This window comes from Eubalaena glacialis, chromosome 18 (assembly GCF_028564815.1).
Source record: "Eubalaena glacialis isolate mEubGla1 chromosome 18, mEubGla1.1.hap2.+ XY, whole genome shotgun sequence".
NCBI classification, from domain to species: Eukaryota; Metazoa; Chordata; class Mammalia; order Artiodactyla; family Balaenidae; genus Eubalaena; species Eubalaena glacialis.
In genome coordinates this window covers 53,109,550-53,135,162 of record NC_083733.1, presented here as the reverse complement: position 1 = coordinate 53,135,162, position 25,613 = coordinate 53,109,550, and the positions used below count along the sequence as shown (strand labels likewise).

The following is a 25,613-nucleotide window of genomic DNA, read 5'->3' as shown; positions in this document are numbered from 1 at the left end:
TGTCTCCCCGTTGGGCCCATTCTTTTCTGTTTTGTTCACCACTGGTCCTCCAGCTCCTAGAACTGTGCCTGACACAAAGCAGGCTTTCAGTAAACATTAGGGGAAGAACAAATAGACAGATGGCTCCCGTCCCCCAAAGCATGGGAGGTGGGGGCTTGCTTGCACATCTGTGACTCACAGGCAGGTACCTTCACCTGCAGGGCCGGTTGACACACAGCTGTGACCAAGATTTAGGGGCTGTGAGGTTTAGGCAAGGAAGGAGTCATCATCCCAGAGAGAGGTGTGGAAGCAAGAAGGGGCAGAATGACATAACCTCTTCTTTCCCCAGACCTCCATGAGAACTGAGTTTGCTAAGCACCTGCCATGGCACAGAGTAAGGGTGAAGCCCTCCTGCTTGGATGGCCCGGGAAAGGTGGAACTGAAAATGAATTGAGTGTACAGCTGGGGAGATTTCAATGAACCAAGACCCAAAAACAGAACAAAGGGGGACAAATTTAACATGTATAATCAAGATGGGGGAAAAGCGTACACAAATAAAACCAGGACTGAAAAGAGACCAATTTGGTACGGCTTTACAAGAATAGATATGAAAAGCTAGATGCAATTAAAATTTTCTTAGAAAATATGAGGGATCAAAACTGGTACAAAAAGAAATGGCAAATCTGAGTAGGCCAATAACAAGAGGAGAACCAAGGAGTTAAGATGTATCTTCCCAAAGGCTGATTCAGATCCCGATGATTTTATGGGCAAGATTTGCTGAAGCATGGGGAGCAAATATTTGCCATTCTACAGGACCTGCTGCAGAGCCTAAGCAGAGCTGGGAAGCCAAGTAGCAGCTCCTGTGCTGAGAGGCTGTGGGTAGGGCACGTGCTCTGAGGCCCTGTGGAAGCACGCTGTGTATGCGCACATCGCGTATTGCACGCTTGGTGGGAGTGCTTTGGGGGCGCTGTGGTAGCTCAGCTACTGAAACCTCCTCTATTCACTCTAGGACACAGCACAGCCACGTTACTAAAACCAGCAGAGAAAGGACAACTCCAGGCTAATCTCACGTACGGAGATAGATGCCAAAGTCCTGAATCAAATAGTGGCAAATGGGAATGAAGCACTGAGGAGAGGGACCGAGGCTGATGGAAGATGGTAGGGTGGGGCAGAGAGAGAGGTGGAAAAGAGAAATGGAGTACATTTCGAAGGAGAAATCCCACCTCTCAATCTCGGGGCGGATTAGAATTCTGAAGCTCACCCTTCCCTACCCAGCAATCTCCCGGTGTGGGAAACTCCCTCATTCAGGTGCTGGACAAGGGCAGGAAAGCCACACCTGAGGTTGCCCAGAGATTTGACTTTGTCCCTGGACCGTGAAACTGGGAAACAGATTTGGTGAGCTCAAGCTTGGAGAGGTGGCACAATTAGTCACCCTCTGTAGGCAGAACCTAGAGATGGCAGAAGCTTCTGGGTCTCTGGGTCTGGGAGGCCTGATTCTGGGTGGAGCCAAGTGTCCAGGATCTGGGATGGAACCCTGGGTCCTCCAAGGGGAGTGGGCCTTGTCACCCTTGTTTGAGCAAAGCCTGAAAACATGTGCAGCTTCTCGTCACACCTGGGCACCCACACGTATAACTCTGCCATCCCCACTTGCTCACACCCTACACATTCCTTTGTGCCTGGCCTTCCCACCAGCAATCCCACCTCCACCCCTTCTCCCAGGCTCTCCTCTTGGCACCCAAACCCAAATATCTTTTACCTCTGCACCCAACTGTACCCACCTGCTGGCCCCTATCCTTCTGGTCTCAGGCTCCCTCTGGACTAGCTCTACAGACCTACCAACGACAGACCTACCAACCACCCCCTGCCCTTCCCTCTGATGTCCCTCTCCACACCTAGGCCAAACTCTCAGCTCTTTCCCTCTCCAACCCTTGCCAATATGTCAACACTTGAGGCTTCAGGTTGGGACTTAGGAGGCCTCAGGGGGAGGAGGGCAGGAGGGATGAGCTCCTGGCCCGCAGCCTAGGTTCTGGCTGACAGTCTTCTGCTGCCCTGGGTCTTCAGCCCCTCCCCATGACTGCCTCAACTGGCTTTTCAGGAGACACTGCGTCCTGCCCCTGCTCATGGCAGTCAGCCCCCTGCCCTTGCCCAAGGGCTGGGAGGTAGGACAAGAATGTGATCCTGGCTCCAAAATCTGCAACCCTCAACAAGGGACCTTATGCTGCTCTGGGGATACAGGCAACCTTCCCTCCAGCACCCTCTGAGACTCAGGTTCAGGCCTGGACTCTCTTCCCCTGGCGTCTTCTAATCCATCCATTTGTTCAAATATTTACTGAACCCCAGGCAATGTTCTTGAAGCTGGGGATGTGACAATGATCAATACAGACAAAGGCCCTCTGGAAGTTTACTATCTGATAGGTGAGACAGACAATAAAATAAGATAATTTCAGATTGTGGTAAGAGCCATAAAAACTAAAGGATGATATTACAGAGTATAGCTGTGGGACGGCCAGGGAAGGGTTTTTTTGGGAAGGTGACATTTGAGCCAAGAAGAGAGTGAGGAGGAAACCACGTTGTGAAGATCTGGCTTCTGCATTCCAGGCAGAGAGAACAGCAGGTGCAAAGGCCATGAGGCAGGAATGAGCTTGGTGTGTTTGAGGACCAGGGAGAAGACCCGTGTGGCCGGAGCATAAGAAGTGTGGGCTTGGGGGTCAACAAGAACAACAGGAACAAGGTCTGATGATTCCCTCAACTCCCCGGGGTTGCTCCCCACCCCCTGACTGTGCCTCCCATCTTTCCAGACTCTTGCTGCTGGGGAAACTGGATCCTTAGGTCCCCCGAGAGGAGTGAAGATGCTGAAGAACCAGGCCTGGGTCCGAGGGATGGTGGGTGCCTGAAGGTGTGGTTGGGAGAAAGGAGGCCTGGATGGTGGGTGAGGAATAAAAAGAGGAAGTGATTGGAAGGGCAGACATCTGGGCTCTAGGGTGGAGGGCCTGAGCTGGGCAAGGAGCAAAGATGCCATGTGAGTTTTCTCCATTCATGACTCACCCACTCTTCCTCCTCCTCTTCATTGCCCAACCCCAAATCTCCCTGGGAAATACCTCCCTGACTGGGGATCAAGTCAGTGCCTCACAGGGTAATTGAGTCATGAGGGGTGGAGAAGAGGAAAGGAAGCAGAGGATAAATAGTAGCTTTGCCTCCCTGGCTCCTCGCTGCATCGTCCCCACTTTCCCAACAACATGCATCTTGCCAGTTTGCTCAGCTCCTGCTCCCTCTTGCTGCTGTTGGGGCCCTTGCCTGGATGGGAGGCCAATGCTGAGCCCGTTAAGAAGGTCACTGAAGGGATCAGCCAAGGGCTGAGCAATGCAGAGAGAGAGGTGGGCAAGGCCTTGGAAGGCATCAATAATGGAATCCCTCAAGCTGGAAGGGAGAAAGTTTTTAATGGACTCAACAGTGTGGGGAGCCAGGCCGGTAAGGAGCTGGACAAGGGCATCCAGGGGCTCAACCACAGCCTGGACAAGGTAGCCCATGGAATCAACAATGTCACCGGACAAGCAGGAAAGGGAGCAGAGAAGTTTGTCCATGGGGTCAACAATGCTACTAGACAGGTTGGGAAGGAGGCAAACAAAGTGATTCAGGGAGTCCACCATGCCGGGAAAGAGGGAGTAAAAATAGTCCAAGGGGTCCATCATGGAGTTAATCAGTCTGGAAAGGAGGTGGAAAAGTTTGGCCAGGGGGTCCACCATGCTGCAGGGCAGGCTGGGAAAGAGGGAGTAAAAATAGTCCAAGGGGTCCATCATGGAGTTAATCAGTCTGGAAAGGAGGTGGAAAAGTTTGGCCAGGGGGTCCACCATGCTGCAGGGCAGGCTGGGAAAGATGGAGAAAAAATAGTCCAGGGGGTCCATCATGGAGTTAATCAGGCTGGAAAGGAGGTAGAAAAGTTTGGCCAGGGCACCCACCACACTGCTGAACAGGCTGGAAAGGAGGCTGGCAAAGTGGTCCAAGGGGTCCACGATGGGGTCAACCAGGCCGGAAAGGAGGCAGAGAAATTTGGCCACGGGGTCAGCCACGCTGCTGGTCAGGCTGGAAAGGAAGTGGAGAAACTTGGCCAAGGTGTCCACCACGCTGCTGGCCAGGCCGGGAAGGAGGAGGACGGGTTGCAGCAGACTGTTCATACGGGGACCAACCAAGCCGGCAAGGAAGCCAACAAGCTGCTGAATGTAGGTGAACAGGGGTGGGGAAATGGGGAGAAGGGTGTTGGGGGAGGGAGAGGTTAAACCCTTGGGACATTTGGGGCGCCCAGGTCTCTATCATTTGGTGAAAGAAGCTTGGGCAGCTATGTAACTGTGTCCTCCTTCTCCCTTGCCATCTCCCTTACAAAGGAGCTGGTGGTCAGCTGGTCAGAAAGATTAAGCCATCTTATCTGCAAAGCCCTGTATCAGAGAATGTGAATGGGACCCAGCCCCACCTTCAGGGAGCTGCCCCCTAGTTAAGGAGATCTAAAGGGAGGAACACGAAGCCTCTCCTGGGGAACAGGAAGCAGTTACTGAGGCCAAGATCTATTACAGTGCGAAGAGAATGAGTGTTGAGAAAACCCAGAGCATCAGCTTGAGCTTGAGGAATAGCTTTGGGAGAAAAGCCCTATTCTGTTTAATTTTCATAACAAGCCTCTGACGTAGTCAGGGTGAAGATGCTGACTCCCTGATTCTCAGGTAAGGAAACGGAAGCTCAGCGAGGTTTAAGGGATTTGCCAAGGTCATGTGGCTAGCACACAGCTCTGGCGAATCACAAGTCAGGGTTCCTTCTCTTCCTCCACACCGCCCCATCAGAGGAGGCCTTCTGGAGGATATCTGATCCCCACTTACATAGGGGGAATAGATACCGGAGCCCAGGAGAGGCAAGCAGCACCACGCACAGCGTAACAGGCTCCAAGGAGGAACAGGAGAAGGCTGACTCCTGCCTGACCCAGGTCCCCACTCCCCACTCTCCACGAGGACTCTTTGGGACACCATCTCGAGGACTGGCCCAGGCCTCAAAGTCCATAGCTACATGGGCTACCAGCCACGGAACCAGAGATGCGTGGGTGGGGAGGAAGGAACGATGTAGAAAGTGTGCAGGGTAAAGGAGAGGGCTCTGAGTCAGATGCCAGGATTCACCAAGCAGAGACCAAGAGAGGGCTGTTTGCTTGGGGATTTGAGGCGGGCAGCAGCAGTGCAGCGGGGGAGACACTGCTGAGTGGGGAGAGGATTAAGGACAGGGATCCACCCGGGTTAGGGATCAGGTTAGCGTGTGTGTAGAAGGGGCAGCTTTGAAGTCAGGGCTGAGGTTAAACTATGGTCCTGGTATTTGCGTGGCTTCTCTGGGTTCCCTTTCCAGTCGGGCCCCTTCTCAGTGACTGAGAACATCTCATTAACTGAAAGAAAAGGGAATTGAGGGAAGACTAACCAGTAGGGGCAGACATTCTTCCTGGCTTCTCCTCCCATCTCTCACAGAATTCCCACAGCAACATAGGTTTCCTTTCTGGATAGTGAGGGGCAGGGGGTTAGCCTATGCCTTCTGCCCCAGCCCCGGTCACCCTAGGGGAAGCTGGCCACTGGGGAAAAGGAACTTGGGAGACCCTTAGGGTCTGGGGGGTTGTAATGACAGCCTGGGCTTCATCCACAGGACAGTCATCCAAACAGACCCACTGACCAGCAAGGAGGGGCTGCAACCACAGCCTTAACATCTGGAGTAAGTCTCGCGAGCACAGGGTGGGTGGGGTGGGGGCGGTGGCGTGGAGGCTCTCCTAGGAGGGTTGGTGGGACAGATGCTGGGGACTAACCCTCTTGTCCTTGAATTTCAGGCTTTGGTCAACAAGCCCTTCATTGGCCTTTCAGTTCTGTGGAAGGTGAGTGCCCACGTGGTTTCTACTTCCTACTTGGGAGATGCTCTTACATCCTCTTCCTGTTGCCTGTTCACTGACGACTGCACTGTGGACAGACACTCAGCCTCTGCAGACACCATCCAACCCATTTTCCAGCTCTGGTTTTCCTTTCCTCACTGCTCTTTGCCCTTCACATCCTGCTTTCATCTTTTGGGCGCTTTCCGTTCCCACTGAGGCAGAAAAGTCCTCCAGGGACCTGTGTACATCTAGGAGCCAGGAAGGGAGGGGCTGCTGAAACCCTCCCCTCTGTGTGCCTGTCCCCCCTCCTCGGCATCTCCCGTCAGACTCCCTCCCTATTCTGTGCATCCCTCCGCTGCCCTGTCCCTGCTGCCTTGTGGCAACATGCTGGGTGGCGGGAGCCTGTAGCTCTGTCTTCTCCCTGCTTGACAGCAACCTACCTGCCCGGCCAGCCCAGGATAAAGGTTCCTGTGGGATGCTGGTCCTCCCTCTGGGCCCAAAGGAAAGTCCTAGCTCTTCTCTTTGCATTTAGTACATTCAGACGCCTGAGCCTGGGGCAAAAGGGTGAGGGTGTGTAACAGCCCTAAGACTGTGCCTGGAACCCAAAGGCACACCCTTGTTTATTCCCGGGCTGTGGAGGTGGCAGGGGATCCTCTCAGGCAAAACACACGAGGCTTCTCTGTCCCTACAGAGGCCCCTGGCACCTCTGCCTGGGAGGACTGTCTCCCTATTCTTCCTGAATCTAGGTGCCGCCTTCCTTATATTATTCCCCAGAACGCAAGCAATTCCGGAGCTAGAGTAGTCAGTCTCCCTCCCGTCTCTCTAGGGTGCAAGAGGGTAGAGGTCTTGCGACTGTGTGCCCTGCATCCACTCCCTCTCTCCTTCTCTCTTCCAGACCGTCATCAGCATCATTCCCTAAACTGATGAACTGGCCTTGTTGAACAGACTGACATTCCTGTTGTCATATCAGCTGAAATGACCTGAAGGAGCCGGGGAGAAGTAGGAGGATAGATTTCTGGAGTCCCTTAAGGGGGCTGTACTGAGATTTGTGGATAAATACAACACACTGTACTCTCATCATGGTCCACTGTGCTCCCTCAGGAGGGATCCGTGGAGGGGAGGCTTGTCTTTTCTCCTCTTGCTTCTTCACCGGAGAAGCTGGGGGGTCCGATGCACAGGATGGGTTGAGCTGGAGATTTCAGGCTGATCTGATGGAAGAGGGCCATTACAGGGACAAGCCATGCTTCACTAGTGCAAAATTCATGCTCAGCACTGGGAGGAAATTCGTGCAGGGAAAGCCCCTCCAGGCCAGTAGTGGGGGCAGAAGCACCAGGGAAAAAGTGGCAGGAACCTTGGTGAAGCCCAAGGGGGTAGCATCCTCATTCAGGAGTGTGGCACCAAAGGAATATCAATAGTAACTTGTGTGTATTGCACAATCAAGGCGTGCGAGGCTCCCTGCGCTTTACCTGCATGACCTCACTGAATCCTCCCAACCATCCAGTTAGGTAAGAGGTACTGCTATTGCCCCATGTTATAGAAAATCACAAGTTAACTTGCTTACGCAAGTTAAGAAACATGACTAAGAACACACAATAAGTGGAGGGAGAAACAGCCTAAGGGCTACCAAGGATATTCTGAAAACGAAGAGGTCTCTCTCCTGTTTAGTATCAGGAGACTCAGTGAATAGTAGAGAGGAAAGAGGTACATGTGGGAGATCCTCTCTTGGGGACGAGGGCCAAAGGCTCAGGGGGGAAGCCACTCTGATGACAGGAGGCCTCTTTACAAGGACAGGAATAGTGACACAGAAGGCCCGGCTCAAAGCCCGGACCATTGATGATAGCAACTACTACATACTGAGCACTTCGTAGTTTCCAGGTACTGTGTGAAGGGCTGTTCACACTCTGTAACCATTTAAGCCTCCCACAACCCAAAGGCAGAAGTTCCCTTATCATCCCCATTGTATGGATGAGGAAACTAAGGCTCAGAGGGGCCAGGGCACTTGCCCGGGGGGCAACCCAGGAGAAAGCAGCAGGCCTGTCTCTTGCCAGAACCTGACCTTGCACAGTCGCCTATAACGTCTCTAGAACACTTGCCAAGCACGGGCCTGAGCGCTGGGAGACCTACATTCCAGTCAGAACCGTGCACCTGTAGGCCGCATCCTTCCCCTCCAGGGGCCAACATTTCCTCCCATATAAAGGGGGGTGGGTGTCTGCAGGAGAGGACTGCAAACATGGCTTCCAGCTCCAAAATTCCATCAACCATGGGACCAGAAATAAGAGACAGTGTTCTTGCCCTTGGGGAGTTTACAGGCTTTGTGGGGAGATGAGGTATATAGACAGGATATGAAAACAAATACAAAGCGATGCATCAATAAGGACTAAATGACACACCAGGGAGGGGAGGGGCCTAATGCGCACAGTAAAGGTGATGCTCCTGGCACTTTATGTTCTCCTTGTTTTAACTTATCTGTAGAATACCACCATTTTTTTAAAGTTTTATTTTTGTTTTTTAATTTATTTTTTACTTTTTTTTTCCCCCCCTTTTTGGCTGTGCTGTGTGGCTTGCGGGGTCTTAGTTCCCTGACCAGGGATTGAACCCGTGCCCCCTGCAGTGGAAGCGCTGGTATTCTGGGGACTGCCAGGGAAGTCCCCAGAATACCACCATTTTAATCACATATGTTGCTTCTCTCCCCTGGCAATATTTTACTGCAAAGATGAAAGAATTTTACAGTGGATACCTGCATACCCGCCACTTAGATTCCACCACTAGCACATGACTATGCTTGCTTTATCGCCCTTCCACTCATCACACACCTAGCCATCTAGCCACGTACCAATACATTTTTGATGTATTTCCTAGTAAATCGCAGACCTTTGTTTCATGCATTTCAAGAAACAGAAGCGTTCATTCGTACCACACATTTCCTGAGGGTCTACTCTGTGCTGGACATCGTTTCGCCTGGACTGGAGGAGTCCCTTCCGAGAAGGGAATTGTTCTTTCAGAAAGTAAAAGATGGGCTTCCCTGGTGGCGCAGTGGTTGAGAATCTGCCTGCCAATGCAGGGGACACGGGTTCGAGCCCTGGTCTGGGAAGATCCCACATGCCGCCTGCGCGTCTGGAGCCTGTGCTCCGCAACAAGAGAGGCCGCGATAGTGAGAGGCCCGTGCACCGCGATGAAGAGTGGCCCCCGCTTGCCACAACTGGAGAAAGCCCTTGCACAGAAACGAAGACCCTACACAGCCATAAATAAATAAAAATTTAAAAAAACAAAACAAACAAAAAAAGAAAGTAAAAGCTTTCATTGATTTTATTTGTATGCCCATTTTCTTGCTTGGTTGGGGGTCCTGAAAGTGCCAAAGAGATATAGGATAATGAATATGTGCTGGGGGGTCAATCCTGGGAGGCTTCTGGAAGAGAAGAGCCGAGCCAGAACTTAAAGGTGAAAGCGGCACGGCTCAGTCCTGCCTTGAGGCCTGGGGGGATGCTTCGTCTGCTAAGAGTGTCCTCCCTGCCTCTATGCCTCTATGTGCCCCCCCTCCCCGAACCTCACCCAACCTGAACCTAGGGACGCCTCTGTTACTCTCTCATGGCACGCTGATACCGGTCTTCACAGTGCTGCGACAGCTGTAATTATATACTCACCTGTTTCATGTCCATTCTCCCCCTAGACTAAGAGGTTCCAGAGGAGGGGTCGAGGCCGGGTACAAATGTCTGGCAACTAGTAGAGGGGAGCCTACTGGCTCGAGCAGACTTGGGAAAGGCCTTGGAATAAGTGTGAGCAAGGACCTGGCACCTGGGCCAGACAGGGAGAGCCAGGCGAGGGAGTGAGAGAGAGAGGAGGGCAGTTTCTGCAGTTGTGCAAGAACAGGGAGAGGAGTCTGGGCGGGACCCTCACAGCCATCTTTTATTGGGTGTTCACTCTGGGCTAAGCACTTACAGACATGATTCATTCACCCTCACAGCCGCCCCCGAGGAGGTCCCACGATTACCCCCTTAGACATGATGAAGCTGAGGCTCAGAGAAGGGAGAGAGTTGAGGGAGGCCACCCAGCTAGTAAGCAGTGATGGCCAGCTCCTTGTCCAGAGCACCTCCCTGCTGGGGACCTCTGCTGGAGGGGCGGCAGGCTTCCCCGTGACCCTGGGGTGGGGGAGGGGCTACTTCAAAATAAGTCCCCTTTACCAAGTTCAATCTGACCCCCTTACCTGGGTCAGATTCTGACAGCTCCATTTTTTTTTTCCCCCATTTTTATTTATTTATTTATTTATTTTTGGCTGCGTTGGGTCTTCGTTGCTGCGCGCGGGCTTTCTCTAGTTGCGGCGAGCGCGGGCTACTCTTCGCTGAGGTGTGCGGGCTTCTCATTGCGGTGGCTTCTCTTGTTGCGGAGCACGGGCTCCAGGCGCATGGGCTTCAGTAGTTGTGGCATGTGGGCTCAGTAGTTGTGGCACGCGGGCTCTAGAGCGCAGGCTCAGTTGTTGTGGTGCACGGGCTTAGTTGCTCCGTGGCATGTGGGATCTTCCCAGACCAGGGCTCAAACCCATGTCCCCTGCACTGGCAGGTGGATTCTTAACCACTGCCCTCGCCCCCGTGATGAGCCACCAGGGAAGTCCTGACAGCTCCATTTTACCATGATCTTGTATATGATTTTGTATGTTTGTTTAACAGCTCTAGGCCTCAGTTACCTTATCAGTTACCTTATCTGTAACATGGGAATAATATTTATCTCTCGAGGTTATAGTGAGGACTAAATGAGATCATGCATGTGAAAGCACCTAGTCTTCTGTTTGGTTCACAACACGTATTTAATAAATATGCCTTAAGACTGATTTGAGGTGACCCCTCAGGTCCAGGGATGTCTGAGGGTAGTTTTTCCCAGAAGGTAGAACATGGGACTGCTGGTGGCATGGGAGAATTTAGGTGGTTCGTGAACATGGCTTTGAATAAGTCTGAATCACACAGTGAGAAACTTACTCTTTTCTTAATTCTCTTTGAAGCTTTCTGATTAGGTAAAGAGGAAGACTCCATCTCTGTGCTGGCGTGCCTGGAACACCTCTCTCATACTTGCTAATCTCCCTTTTTAACAAAGAGGGTACAGGAGCTGCCGCCAGCTACAATGTAATACGATTGTTTGCTTCTCACTTTGTTTTTCTGGTTCTTTCTATTTATGGGCCAGTGAGCCTGGCTTTCCACTTAGAGTGGTGATATAAAGTATTCTCTTAAAATATACTTAAGAAAGTAAGCTGGCTTAAAGAAAAATATTAGTAACAGAGAAGGGAGAGGGCAGCTCTACACCATGGTAAGGGTGTCCCACGAAGGAAGTGTGGGAAGGAGTCTTGGAGTCAGTGAGCGTGCACCTTCTGCCCTGTGGTCCTGCCCCGTGGGAATGGGAAGCAGCAGGCTCAGGGGGCTGGGATGTCCATCACCAACCCCGGAGGCCTCAGATTTCCTCCTGCTCTCTGCCCCTTACATGGCCCCGGAGCAAAATCCAAACTAATTCTATCCAGAGAAGAATGAGGGCTTCGAAAAGCAGGGGAAGGTCTGAGACACGGAGATGACAGAATACGCTGGAAGCCAGGCTCAGGAATGAGACAGGCTGGGCTTAGCTTTGCCTCTACCGCATACTCACCATGTCCTCTCTGAGCCCCAAGTTCTCTGTCCCTAAATGTGGTGCCTGCTTCTCCACTCCCAGGAACCCCAGGTCCTCCCACTCGGCACTGCCTTGGGTCACTGGGACTCATCGCCGAGTCATCCCATGGGGAGGCAAGAGGCTCTGGATTCAGGGAGGCCACGGGCCCCGGGGCGGGGGACGCTCTCGCCCATGGGCTTGAGGAAGCGGCCCATGCTCTTGGAAACACTGGGAGTGAGGCTGGCAGACAGGCCGAGAGTAAGACCGATTCTCCCAGGGCTGTCTGAGCCTAAAAGTGCTTAGTCCGGTGCTGGGTGCATAGAAAGCCCTGGATAAACTGTAGCTACAACGATGATGATGAGTTTTATTGTTATTACCGCCACCACTATTAGCATCATTAAAGAGTCAGCGAAGGAATAACAAGGAGCTGGGAAGGAGCAGCGGAGGACAGACCGGTACCGTGTTTACATCGTGAGAAGTGATGGATGTTACAAGCTGGGGGGAAGGTGTTGGCGTGGAGAGAGACTGACGGAGAGACGCTGGGAAAGGCAGATAGAAACCGGCCCCTCCTAACTCGGCAATGAGTCCCAGCGACACAAGGCAGTGCCAAGTGGGAGGACCTGGGGTTCCTGGGAGTGAAGAAGCAGCCTCGCTCGCTGAGCAGCGATGAGACCTCGGGAGGCTGCCCGAGTTCCGGGTCCTGAGCTGGGCCCAGGGGAGAGGGCCACTGGCTGACCCGGGGCTCCTGCCCCTGTGCTGACCCCTCCTCCCTTGCCAGTGCCACTCTGGCCCCTCTGGGAGGGGCTGGGGGCAGCAGTGTGGTGCGCTGGTGTAGGCCCAGGGCTCACGGCAGGCCGTGAGCTCACACACATGCCCCCACCAGGCCCGGTAAACAGGATGGGTGCCTGGGTCAGCAGCTCCCTCCCTAGGTCTTCCCTCGCCCCCTCATTCCCTGGGGGTGGCCCGCCTGCCCAGCTCCCCTGCTCCACACCCAGCTTTCTCAGCCCAGAGCAGCCGGGATGCTAACTGAGACGCCCCGATGACCCCTCTCAGGGTCGCGGCCACTTCCTTCCCCGACAGACGCCTGGCGTCCCCACTGAGGGCGGTCTCCCAGGTCCCAGGCTCTCTGTGGCTGGAAGGTGTAGAAGTGTGAGGCAGTCACCTTTAGGTGGCAGTATGGGAGGGGACAGAGATGGGAGAGACAAAGGCCGGTGGAAACGGAGAGGAAGGCTGAGGAAGGGCACCTGCCGCTCATTCTGGCGTCCCCGACCCAGGCTGGCTTACACCTAGGGTGGGTCCTATCCCGCTGGGTTCCCTACCCTCGCCTCCCTGATGAGGTCCTGCCTGATTCCTCTCTCCGAAGTCTCCTCCCACCCCGCCACCTCTAGGAGACACTACCAGCCTATCTCCTCAGATGCCCTCCCCCCTACCCTGCGCCCTAAACTCTTGGGGTTGGGAAATGGGAACACTTTGGCACCGGTCTCATCCCGTTTCCCCCTCCCTCCCTGATGCACGGGCAACCTCTCTGTTTCGACACAGGCTCTCAGACTCACAATTACAGCTCATTACCCTATGGGTGGCTGGGCCTGAGTCACTGGGAGGAGGGACTCTGTGCTGCCCAGCCCTGCCACCTTCTTCCAAGCTACATTATAAGGAGTAGCGGCGGGGAGGAGGGCTCTGGGAAGACAGGGACATCTGGGAAAGGAGAGAGAAGGCTGCAGACCTAGAGGAAGGGAGAAGGAGAAGTCAGAAAGAAGGAGAGAAGGGAGGAGGGCACACAGACGCAGGGAAAGGGAAAGGGCAAGCGAGTAAACTTGGGTGGGAAGAAGACACTCAGGAGAGAAGGAACGAGGCAGAGATGAAGCTACAGGGGTCTCTGGCCTGCCTCCTGCTGGTCCTGTGCCGGGGCAGTGGGGAGGCTGGCCCACTGCTGAGTGGAGGGGAGAGCACTGGAGCAGGGGCCATGGAGGCCACTGGACACGGGGTGGGAGAGGCCACTGGACACGGGGTGGGAGAGGCCATTGGACAAGAAGTGGGAGAGGCCGTCAAGCACGGAATCGGGGAGGCCACTGGCGGAGGGGATGGAGAGGCAGCAGGTTCTGGAGTCAAGGAGGCCATGGGCCCCGGGGTGGGGGACGATCTCGCCCATGGGGTTGAAGATGCAGCCCATGCTCTTGGAAACACTGGGAGTGAGGCTGGCAGACAGGCTGAGAATGTCATTCAGCGTGGAGTGGATGCTGCCCACAGCTCCTGGCAGGGGATGCCTGGTGGCAACAGTGCTTTGGTGAGTGGCTGGAAGCCGGGTGTGGAAATGGGAGGCTGTGGGCAGCTGGGTTGAGAGTCCTGGGAAGCAGTTAATAGGAGGAATGGCTCCCTTATTGGTGGCTGTCTGGGCCAGTTTCCTTCCATGTTAGGCATCCCTCCCCCACCACCCTGGGGTCTCTCTCCACCTGCTTCTCCCTGTGGCTCCTCTATCTGAGTTGCTCTGCCTGTCCTACCCCATCCCAGAGTGAGGTGGCAACACACACTCAGTGCAGCCATGTTGTTCTTGCAGGGAACCAATGGCCAGCCTCCATCTGGAGGCCATGGCACCTCTGGCTCTCCAGGCAATCCTGGAGGTCCAGGGATTCCCTGGGACCATGTGTATTCTGGAGGCTCAGGTGGCAGCTTTGGGACCAACTCTCAGGGAGGCTCCTGGGGCCATGGAGGCCATGGAGGGGCATTCAACCTGGGGACCAACACTCAGGTAAAGTAATCACCCTGGCCCTGATGCCTGCCACCTCCCTCCCTTCAAGCCCACACTTTTGGCGCCTCCCCCATGTCCTTCCCGATCCCATGCTCAGTCTCACCCTCCCTGCAGGCAGCTGTGGCCCAAACTCCTTATGGCTCAGGGAGAGGCAGCGACAACCCAAATGCAGAGGTAAGAGGAAGAGTCTGGAGAAGAAGAGGTGTCTGGATGCGTGTGATAGAAAGTGGGAGAGACGAAGAGGAAAGAAAGATGGGCAGGGGAGGGGTTGAGGGAAGAGGCAGATTGGACAGGGGAGAGATGGGCGTGGGGAGGAGGCTTGGAAGAGTGAGAAGGGCATGGAGGAGAGACGCGTTGGGAAAGAAAGCCAAGCCAAGGAAGCAGGAGAGCCTGGCCTGTGGGGATGGCTTTGACTGAAGTCTCAAACCTCACCCGTCCCCTTCCCTCTGCAATGCACCAACCGCCCGCCATCTGGCTCAGGTGGAAGCTCGAGCAACTCCGGGGTAAGAAGACAGGACAACCTGAGGCATTCTGCAGAAATTCTGCTCCCCTCAGACTGGGCGGGAAATATTCCTGAGCAAGGGAGGCCGGGGAGGGAGGAAAGCAGTCTTGGTGTCCTCATCTTTAGACCTCACTCTGGTCTCTTCCTGACCCTCAGGGAAGCAGCAGTGGTGGCAGCATCAGTGGTGGCAGCAGCAACAGCAGCAGTGGTGGCAGCAGCGGAGGCAGTTCTGGGCTCCACTGGGTAAGTTCTCCTTTGTTGAAGGCAGAGGTGGGGCCCGTGGTGGTCCCTGCTGAGGAAACCCACTCTGAGGTCTTCCTGAAAGCTGCCAGCCCCAGGGTAGGTGGCGTCACTGGAGTTGTCATCCTGGGCTCCCTCGGCTTCTCTTCCCCACCTTCCCAGCCTCACCAGGAAGTGTTGCTTACATGTGCCCTCTAATTTCCAGAAGAGGTGCCCTGCCTTCTGTGCTCACTCTAGCCCCTCGTCATCCACTCCGTGATGCCGGGGATGCTCTGTCTCCTGTCTAACCTCTAGTTCTGCAGGCATGTCCACTTGGCGAATCGGACTAGAGCTGGGGTAGTGGATGGAGCAAGAGAGGTGGGCACAGGGAAACATGACACTTGTTTGGGAAGCTCCCAGGAGGATGGGGGCAGGACCGCATGTGGAAACTTAAGGACATTTACAGAGCTGAGGTGGAGACGCTAACAAATGCAGTGTCCCTACGTGAGGGGTGAGAGGGCCAGGAGGGGACCACTACCTGGCAGCCAGATTGGGATGGAACTCCCATCAGGGGGCCTGCAGAGAGGGGGCACAGCTGGCTTCCCTGGGGGTCTGGGAGAAGTCTCAGGCAAGAGGAGGGTCTCAGGCAAGAACAAGCCAAGTGTTAATTTACTGCTCCCTGTACTACCTGCTTTTCCCCCCGCACCTACAACCGACCCTTAGAAAACTCTAGAAATTTTGATCAAGGCGGCTACTCCCAGGTAAGGATTCTAGGGGTCCCTTCCCCTTTCTAGGTTCCAGGAGAGGGTGAGGGGTGAGGAGAGGCAGGAGGAGGGCCGAAGGAGCCCCAGGGTGCCAGGGTCACGGCTCTTATGAAGTTGGGCTCCAGTGGCTTTTCCACCCCTGGCATGAAGTGGAGGATGGAAGGCAACAGCTCAGAATCCCCCAGTTACCCCACATTTCCAAATACACGTGGCCACACCTACCCTTCTCCGTGCCCCGAATAACTTCCCTCCGTGACTGACCGGCTGAAGATGGCACAGTGTGGAGCTTGGGGAGGGCGTTAAAATATCATAATGCTTATTATGGGATGACTTCCTGTTTGGGGAACGATTTGGGCCCTTGCAAGCCCTTTGGAGACCCCACGTGGACTTTCGCTTTCCCTTGCTGGGGTACAATACCAGCTACTCCTCGGGTAGCAGGGCTGGAAGTGGTGAGAACAAACCCGAGGTGAGCGTCTGGCCAGCGCGTGCCTGTGCAGATCTGCCCCGAACCGTGGGAAGGAAAAGAAGAGGCGCTGAGGGATGGGCGGGGAATGGGCTGACTGCCGCCGGGTCAGCGGACCCGGGGCCAGCCTCGGGGTTAAAATGCTGCAATCTGGGGGCTGGACTAGGTGTCTTCGTGGGAACTGAGAGTCTTCTCTTTCTCTCTCCCACCGTGCGACAATCCACGCAGTGAAGTCCACGTGTCCGGGGAATCTGGGGGTCAGGTGAGAGCCGAACTTGCAGTGACTGCAGTTCATTACGGCAGCTGTGCGCCCTCCTCAGTGCAACTCCGCTCCGCCCCGCTCCTAACGCTAGCAATGGTCCCAACCCCCTCTCTGGGGAATTTACAATCTAGAGGGAAGAAACCAAACACATGCTCCTAAAAATGCTAACCAGCTCCGAAGTAATAATTAATTGCAGATCCTTACATGATATACCTCACAGATGGGGCTGTGAAAAATCGTATGAAAACCAATCCTTTTAGAAACATGATTGTTTCAAATGTCCTATACCCGGCCGGTAAGCAGTATTCGGTGACTTCTTTGAAGGAGTTTGGAAACAGTGTTTTGAGAGCGTACATTTCCCTCCTAGTTATTCTGGAAATCTGCCTCTCGGTCAGCAACTGCTGTGCTGACAGAGCTTGAAGTGTTGGCTAAGGCTCACAGGAATCACCTACAGGGCTTGTGAAAATGCAGATTCTGATTCAGCAGGGCTGGGGTGGGGCTGAGATTCTGGTTTCTAACAGGCCTCCTGGTGAGGCTGCCAGCCCGTGCCCCGGGGGTGAGTGGGGCCCACAGGGCGAGGAGCACGCCCAACGGGGAGGAGGAGGCAGGCGTGGGGGGTGGTGCTACCCTGGAAGAGCTCCTTGCATATCAGGGATACTAACCTTTCATGGGTAGACAGGTTTTAAGAAACCCTCTCCCAGTTTGTAATTCTATTTCTAGTTTTATACATACCAAAGTCTTCAATATATAGTGAGGTGGAAAAACAGACAAAAATGACAGAATAGTCAAGGGGATATTTTTTTAAACCATATTTAAGAAGGCAGGGTTGACAAGTGGAAAGGCAGTGAACTTTGATTCAGAAGGTGGGGGTTCAAACGCCAGCTGTGTTACCTGTCATCTGTGTGTCTCCAGGCAAGTCGATTGACCTCTCTGAGCCCAGGCGCCCTCTTGGGTAAAATGGGGACAGCAAAGCCTAACTTGTTCACCCCTCTCAGTTACTGCAGAGCTTTCTGCATCGTAATCACATCAAGGTGGTTCAGAGTCCCAACACTGGAGTCTGACACGGAGACAGATGCTGAGAAAAGCTGTTGGACAGCTCTACCTTTCAGTTTCTCCGTCTGTAAAGTGGAGGCATCTCCACGTGGGAAAGTGGCGGGTGGAGGCGCAGTGCCCCGCGCACAGTGGGACTACATATTGGCTACTAGCAGTGTTTGGGGGGGCAGGGCATGGGGGGGAGCAAGAATATGGATATGATTCAAGGGACTGGGTGGGGTTATTCTGCTGAGCAAGTAACGAGTCAGTCCAGGAAGGCTTTCTGGAGGTGGGGCTCTTAGGTACCGTGTTGAGAAGAGGAGAAGGTGGCTTGACCAGAGGCGGAGAAGAGTGGGCCAGGAGCGGGATGATAGGTGGCATGCACGACAGGATGTAAAGCCTTGACCGTCAGTTCCCTTTTCCCCACCCAGGGGCAAGGGTCTAGCGGTGGAGGGGAAGCTGTCAATAGAACCAACACCTTGGTGAGTGAGGACATCACTCCTCCTTGGGCCGGGACCATGGTGTCAAGCAACGCCTGCCTCCCCCCGACACCCATATGTCCTGCCACTGCCTCGTGCTCACAGCGTGGGTTCTTACTGTCATCCCATTTCTCATCGGTCCCTTAGAACTCTCAGACGTCTCCTGGGCTCTTCAACTTTGACGCTTTCTGGAAGGTGAGTTCGACAAGAGTGCTCTGTTCACTCTCCTTTGGAAAATCAAACCTTTGTCCCTTGGTCCCACAGGCTGAACTCTTCTTTCTATAATGACTGTCAGCAGTGGCCCCTGACCTCTCGTGTCCTGGGGCCCTGAACCAATTACATTATGACCCAATTTGGTCGTTCTCCTTTTTTTTCTCTGCAGAATTTAAAATCCATGCTGGGTTTCATTAACTGGGACGCCGTCAACAAGGTAAGGGCTGGAAGGCCGTTCATTCTGATCTTTGTGGGAGAAGGATATAGAGAAGAAAGCTAAACCCTTGCTTGGTGAGCCAGGGAGCAATGATGATGGTCACGAAGAGAGCATTCCAGCCAGTGCTTTAAAAAGAAAGGATGAAAACAAGGAGGAAGGACAGCAGAGACCTGAAAAGAGAGGGAGAATTTGGAAACAGCTGGGAGTGGGGGACCAGGAGGGAATGGGCCTCTTTCCTGTCTCAACATGCAGACCTGAACTGGTCTGAACCTCAGTTTCCCCTTCGACACCAGAAGGTTAAGGGGAGAGTCAGTAGGCTTAATCCTCAGGAACCAGAGAGGAAGCAGAGGCAGAGGTAGGGGATGGACCGAATCATCAGATGAAGCTAAAAGACCACCTGAGGACTGATGCCAAGAGAGATGGGAAAAGGAAGCGAATACACTGAGAGCCTGATGGTGCCATCAGTCTGGGCCCTGCGCATATGTAGTCTTAGGAGATGCTTGGGGCCCAGAACCTGCTTCTCCTTCCTCCCCGCCCACCCCTTCCTCTTGCAGGGGAAGCCCTGGCCAGGCTGATTGGACAGCAGAATAGCAGATGTACCTCCAGAGCAGAGGGCGTAGACTGGGAGGAGGGGTGAAGGACAAACAAACAATCCAAATACCAAAGGCAAAAGCTGCAATCTGCAGTCCACTGATTGTTTGATTCATTTTAAAAAAACAATATGGCAACACCGGGCCCCTCTTTCTGCGGCCTACGAGAGCCTAGAGCCGAGAGGCAGCTTCTTCCTGCCGCGGAGACTTGCTCTCCAGTGGTCAGACTCCCACTGCCCTTCACAGTTCTTCTAGCCCCCCGCCTGGCTCCTGTGAGCAGTGTAGTTTCTGACCCTTCACGTAAAAGAAGGCAGACTAGGACCCCTGCCCTCCAGAACTTGTGGGGGGGGGGTTGGTGGCAGGCGGGGAGGCGAAGGGACAGCCCTCAGGAACGTCACTTTCTGGCAATAAGGTAGGGAGTGAAAGACAGGAGATGCAGAAGCTCCCAGCTACAGCGGAGTCCTGTTTTGGATGAACGACATGAACCAAATAGACTGTTTTGTTCTGTTTCGTAGAGAACTGTCTCTGGTAGGGGTGAGACTCCTTACCACGGACCACGGGGCGAGCAGGCCCCTGAGCCTGGGGCACTTAGGGTCTGCTGGGAGCCCCAGGGCACACACAGATACTTCCCAGAGGGCCAGAGGACTGACAGCCAAACGTTTCTGCACATCCAGGGGGGCAGTAAGGGGCGTGCTTGCAATCAGGCAGGATTCATTTGGGGTGGCTCCCTCGAGGATCGGATCTCCTAGGAAAGGGACAGGACAGAGGCGGGCAGAGAAGAGGATGGAGAGCCCCCAGCTCCTTCACGGCGGAGGGAGGGGTGACGAGGCAGCCGAGGACTTCAGCCAGGTTGAGGAGTAAGGCCGGGGGACCGCACGTTCCCGGCAAGTATGGGGGTGGGGTGGGTTTCAAGCCCAAGCTAGACTCTCTGGATTTGCCCCGATGACAGCCGTGGGCCAAAAGGTCCCTGCAGATCTCCGGAGCAGGGGTCCAATCTACCCTTGCCATGGGCCACTAGTCCCTGAATTCCTAGTCCTTGAGCTCCCCCTTAGAACTTATTTCTTTGCCCAGGACCAGAGGAGTTTTTGCACTCCGTGACCTCCAGATGGATGGGGGCCCCCACTCATTCTCTTTTTTTAAAAATTTTTATTTACTTTTTATTTTTATTTTTGGCTGCGTTGAGTCTTCGTTGCTGCACGCAGGCTTTCTCTAGTTGCGGAGAGCGGGGGCTACTCTTCGTTGCAGTGCACAGGCTTCTTATTGCGGTAGCTTCTCTTGTCGCGGAGCACGGGCTTTAGGTGCGCGGGCTTCAGTAGTTGTGGCATGCGGGCTCAGTAGTTGTGGCGCACGGGCTTAGTTGCTCCACGGCGTGTGAGATCTTCCCGGACCAGGGCTCGAACCCGTGTCCCCTGCATTGGCAGGCGGATTCTTAACCACTGCACCACCAGGGAAGTCCCCCTGACCAGGGAAGCCCACCTCCCATTCTTAAAACACCACTATCTCCCCACTAATCTCAACCCTTGTCCTTGAAATAAATATTAGCTGTCCCACACTCCTGGCCTCTGCTCCTTTCTTACATCGCCACTGCTGTTCCAGGAGGGGTTAGGAAGGGGAGACTTCAGCCCTACAGCTTTGGGAGATGAGCTGGAGGTGGCGTGGCAGGTGAAAAGGTGGGAATGTCAGGGGCAGGTTCTGGTCCTGAGGTTTTGCTACAGCTGTGTTCTGCCTGAGGCTGGGGGGAAACGGGGCTAGAGAAGAATGGTGTCGTGTGCTGTGTATGTGACGGAGGGGTGGTTAGTGGCTCCAGAGACCTAGCTTCTCTCTCCTTGTTTCCAGAAACAGTTTTCTGGTGTCCCTAAAGACACCCAGCTCCCCCTGGACCTTAGTCACCGTGAATCCTGTAGGCTGAGGGATGGTGGTCGCGGGAGCAGGGGCTGAGGTGAGCAGGGGTCAGACCCCCTGCTCAGCTGTTCCCCACTTTCATCCACAGGGCCAAGTCTCAAAGCCCAGCACTCGCATCCTCCTCTACTTCAGGAGACTCTGGGAGGTAGGAGAACTCTCCCTCTTGGAAGAACTGAGGCTCCTGGTCATCCTTCGCTTTCCCCTCCCTCCCTCCAGGCAGCTACCCCTCCCTCCAGCCTACCTGTCACAGAATTCCCCCTCTTCTCACCTTTGAGATAGGTAACCTCACCCAAGTCTTATCACCAATGCCATCAGAAATGCTAACACCCTCAGTCTCCTGTAGGCTTATCTTTATCTAACCCCAAACTACACCCAGCCGCCAAAGCCTGTTCTTGAACATGATCTTGAAACTTTCCCAGCCAGCCGCCCCCCTCCACCCTTGGAATTCTCTTTCCTCGTGGCCCCGCTCATCTCTCCTTCTCCCTCCAGAACTTCAAACGCAACACTCCTTTCTTGAACTGGAAAGCAATTATTGAGGTAAGGGCAGTGGACCCCCTCATTTCAGGGTCGGGAAGCTCGGCTCTGAGGACACGGGGTTCTGGGCCCTGGGCAGTGGCTTGCAGATTCTGTTCCGGTTCCTCCCCCTCCCTGCTGAGGGGGGGTGCCTCCCTCCCTTCCCACTTTCCTCCCTTTGTGCAACGCCTCACGAGTGGAGGTGGGATGGGAGAGGGAATCTGTGAGTCACTGAAGAAGGAGCAGGGTGGGCGGTCCTCCCTGGGATAAAAGCCGAGGTCGAGGGTTAGGGCCTCCACAGGCACAAGATCACGAAGCCAGCCACTGTCTCCGCCTGCTGCTGTTCCTGCTGGGCATGGCCTGGCTTGGGGGAAGCCACAGCTGCGTGGGTACTGCAGGGCGAGCAGGTGGAGGGGACCATGGGGTGGGGAAGAGGGAGGGACCTGGGACTGGGGTCAACTCTCAGGGCTGGAAAGGGGTCACTAGGGAGGAAAGTGGAAGGGCGGCGGGAGGGCAGTATGCATGGGGGGAGGATGGAGGGTCATGGTCGAGTGCAGGCAGGTGCAGGGGGTCTGATTATCTGGGTTCTGGGAAGGATGGGCAGGGCCTCTGGGTCCTGTCAAAGGTCACACGTCTATTCCGCATGGCCAGTGGCCTTCAGGAATCGGGACCCTTGGGCACTGAGGCAAGGGCTGCCCACTCACTTGTCCATGTGGGCACGTGAGGCTGGACAGATAGGGCCACATGGTCTGATTTTTCAAGAAAAGCTAGAAATCTGGTTTTCAACTGTTTGCAACTAATTTAATTTAAACATGTGGACCAAGCAAAAAATGTCTGGAGGCCTGCGGTCTATCAGTTTGTGCCCACGGTGTAAGGTCTAATAGTGGGGTTAGAATTCAGGTATGGATAAGGCAGAGAGTTAAGCCAGACTTGGGAAGAACATTCTGACCCTGAGAGACAGAGAGAGAGAGAGAGAGAGAGTGTGTGTGTGTGTGTGTGTTTCTAGTAGAGAAGTGACAATGGCAGGAGCTAAACTTCCCTCCTCCTGAGGAGATTTTCCCCTTTGCCTCGATCGGGGCAGGGGAGGTGGCCAGCGCGTCTGCAGTGCTTCTTAAGGGGGCTCCATCTGCTTTCTTGTATTTCTCCTCTTCCTTTCTCTCCTTTGACCCAGAGCTAACCTAACGTACTTCACTTCGCCTCTGTGGATAACAGACCATCCTTCCAAGGACACTGTAGAAAACAGCATTTGGGAACAGGGATTAAAAGGTCTATGAGGGGAGCAGGGTCTGCTGCAGGCAGAAGGCGGGCTGGGGCTGAGGTGCCCAGCTCTGCCCCGGGAGCTTGTGCGGGTACCGCTCATTTGTTATTCTAGCTCCGGCTCCAGGTGCCTGGGTGGCGGAGGTGTTGCCAACCCGTTCTCTACCCTGGCTGCCCAATGCTGAGTGTAGAAATCTGTCCTGTGTCTATCTGGGCCATCAGTTTCCTCCAGGCCTTCTCTTTAGGCAGCACTTATCACAGACCACTGAGAGGGGTGGGGTGGGCCGGGTGGGATGCTGGGGCTCTAAAGGGAGGGCAGAGCCTGGGCGGTGGGATGCTGGAGCCCCGAGAGTCCGGCAAGGCCTGAAGCACCACGGAGCCACCCTCACCCCGGCGTCCTCTCCCTTCGCATCCGTGCGTCATCGGACCAGAGGAGGGTAGGCGGTGCTGGTCAGGTGAGCCTCTCCCTCAGGATGCCCTGGAAGGTCCCTGGTTCCTCTCAGCCTTGCTCCCGGGTCTGGCCAATCTGCAATTCTCTCTCCTCATGCCCCGTTCTGTAATTTTCTCAGCCTGGCACAGGATGCCAAGACGTGGAAGCTGTAACTTCTAAGGTAAGGTAACTGCCACCCGACCACCTGATTCAGACTTCACTTCTTTCCTTGGTCTCCTCGCCTCACCTCCCCAGGGACACTTGAGGAGCTGGGAGAGGTGGGGAGGGACGAGGGAGGCAGGGCCATCTGGGCTGGGACCATAAAGCGAGGTGAGGGCGTGCGCTCTCGCTGAAGGAGATTCTGTAGAAGAAAACACATGACACAAGGAGGGGAGGAGGCAGGGGCTTTGAGAAAGGTCCAGCCAGGGCCGGGATGTGGGAGCAAAATGCCTTCATCCCTTCTCTCCCGCCCCCTGCTTCCTTCCGCAGAACGACGATTATAACCAGCAGACACACCCTACTGCCACTGGGGGGCAGCACTCAGCCAAGAGCCCCACTAAGGGAAGGCTTGCAACCGCCCTGACTCCCACTGCATGGGGTCTGCCTGGGGGCGAGGGGGGTGAGGCTTTCACTGCCAAGGTCCTCTGGGTAGGCTAGCTGAGGCCGAATCCTGTTCACTTTGATAGTCATGTCTCCTCACCCCTGTGCAGGGGGACTCCAGCTCCCTGAGAGCAGTTTGGAAGAGAAGGGTAGAAGGTTCACACCCACTCACTCAGAAAAGGTTCTAGGGGAGCCGTGGGTGCATTACCTGCCATGGAGAAAACTGGGACCCAAGATCCTCTCAATGAGGAATATAAGGCTCCAAAAAAAAAAAAAAAAAAAAAAATCACATGACACACGGCAAAACAGACAGACAGGTTTCCTTTGTCTGCTCTCCACCTCTTTAACTGCTGACCTTTCTTGGGGAGAGGAGGCTAGCCCAGAAACTCTTGGTTGGTGGGAAAATAAATGCTTCCTTTCACAAAGGAAGTAACAGGAAAAAAAATATGAGGATTTTGTTTTATTCGGGTGCAAAGAAAACAATCTGATAAATTCAGTAAATGAATGTGCTAAATACTAATTAGGCTCGTCAAAAACAAACAAACAAACAGGCAGTATTTCCCTCCATCTCTCAGAATAATAAAGCCCCTGCCCTTGGGGAGAGGACTTCTACTGAGAGATCAGAAACTAGCTGCTGACTGAAAAGAGGTGAAGATGTAGTTAACACTACCTGTGGGTATCCACTTCTGCCCATCGCTCATCGCTCATGGCCAATTTCTATCCCCCTAGCAGGCAGAGGGAGACCTACCTTTCCTCTTTTCACTCCCCTTGGTCAGTGTGTGCTCAGGGACCCTATTCAATATGACCTTATGATCAATATGAAGGGCCACAGTCAGACCAAAGGACCTTTGGGGTGATCCTGGTCTGAGCCTGTCCCCGCCAGGGGCCCTTCCTAAGCCCTAAGGACATGGTCGAGTACAGACAGGACACTGAGGTCCTCACCTCACCTCCTCTGGTCTTCTCTTTACAGTGGGGAGTCACGATTTCTTCCTCGGTAAGTACTGGGGCACAGAAAATCCGGCTGGCGAGAGAAGGGGTCTGAGGCCAGAGGGTGTGCCGGGGACGGTGCTCTGTCCGCTCAGACACTCTCCTCGTCCTGCAGGCTGCCCGGGCGCGACCTGACCTGCTGCAGTGGGTGAAGTTTTGGTAGGTGAGTGTCAGGAGTGAGCAGTGCCGGGCTGCACCAGCCGGGAGCTGAGGCACGGTCGCCCGGGGGTGGGCGCGGGGAGGGAGGGCTGGGGGCTTGGCACTCCCTTTGCTCTGGGTGGACGCACTAAAGGTATTAAGGAGGAGGAGACCCCAGTGTGGGGTGTGGGGAAAGACTCAGGAGAAAATGACCTAGAGCACTTGGAACACCCTCTGAGTGCTGGGTGGTGGCCTGACAGAGGCAGGGCCAGGCGGGGCCAGAGAACAGCAAGGCAGGCTGGGTTCAGGAGTGGGAACAGGATAGGCGTTGTCCGGGGGACGGGGTCGGGGGGACTAGAGTGAGGTGAGCCTTTCGGGTTTAAAGGTTCAGAGGCAGGAAGACGTGAGTTGCCGGTGGGGAAGAGGTAATATTTGTTTTAGGGAGGAGTGAAAGTGAGGGGACCGCAGGTGACATAGGCGGGACATGAGGGAACTGTGGGCGCAGAAGCTGGGTGAGAGGATGCTTGGTTTCAGCAGCTCTAGGAGTGGCCGCGTTCTACCATTTTCTCCTTTCCTGTCTTCTAGAAAATCACTTCGAACCGCTACTGAAGCCCTGAAAACCATCAGTCATCAAGGGACCTGACTGTGCCCCTCCCCCAGCTCTTGGTCTGGGTGCTAACACCTGCTTTTTCTAGGTTAGGGACCTGTCTGTCTGTCCCTTGTTTCCTCCCACCCACGGTGGTGTCTCCTTGACCATCGGCCTCAGTGGATACGCCAGCCATTGCTTCACCTGCTCCATTTTGTGACCTGAAGTCACCGT

At 54.5% G+C, this 25,613-nt stretch overlaps 2 protein-coding genes across 2 annotated transcripts; both read left to right on the top strand.

The window, feature by feature from the left end:
* Window positions 1-3,215: 3,215 nt before the first annotated feature.
* Window positions 3,216-6,931, top strand: SBSN (suprabasin). Its single transcript, XM_061174155.1, has 4 exons — window positions 3,216-4,196; window positions 5,641-5,706; window positions 5,819-5,863; window positions 6,753-6,931. Exons 1-4 carry the CDS (start codon window positions 3,216-3,218, stop codon window positions 6,774-6,776), a joined length of 1,116 nt encoding a protein of 371 aa, XP_061030138.1. The 3' UTR covers window positions 6,777-6,931.
* A 6,406-nt stretch (window positions 6,932-13,337) lies between these two features.
* Window positions 13,338-24,818, top strand: DMKN (dermokine). Its single transcript, XM_061172443.1, is given in 16 exon segments — window positions 13,338-13,763; window positions 14,034-14,225; window positions 14,340-14,399; window positions 14,884-15,066; window positions 16,340-16,435; window positions 17,899-17,949; window positions 18,094-18,141; window positions 18,329-18,376; window positions 20,957-21,013; window positions 21,358-21,406; window positions 23,047-23,100; window positions 23,103-23,170; window positions 23,208-23,249; window positions 23,558-23,716; window positions 24,552-24,662; window positions 24,771-24,818. Coding segments are annotated over 16 exon segments (1,692 nt in total).
* Window positions 24,819-25,613: the final 795 nt, after the last annotated feature.

Excerpts from the sequence above, each read along its gene's own strand:
- SBSN (XM_061174155.1), top strand. The coding sequence starts at position 3,216 with ATGCATCTTGCCAGTTTGCTCAGCTCCTGCTCCCTCTTGCTGCTGTTG. Across the intron at positions 4,197-5,640 it reads AAGCCAACAAGCTGCTGAAT|GACAGTCATCCAAACAGACC; the intron begins GTAGGTGAACAG and ends CTTCATCCACAG. Across the intron at positions 5,864-6,752 it reads GCCTTTCAGTTCTGTGGAAG|ACCGTCATCAGCATCATTCC; the intron begins GTGAGTGCCCAC and ends TCTCTCTTCCAG.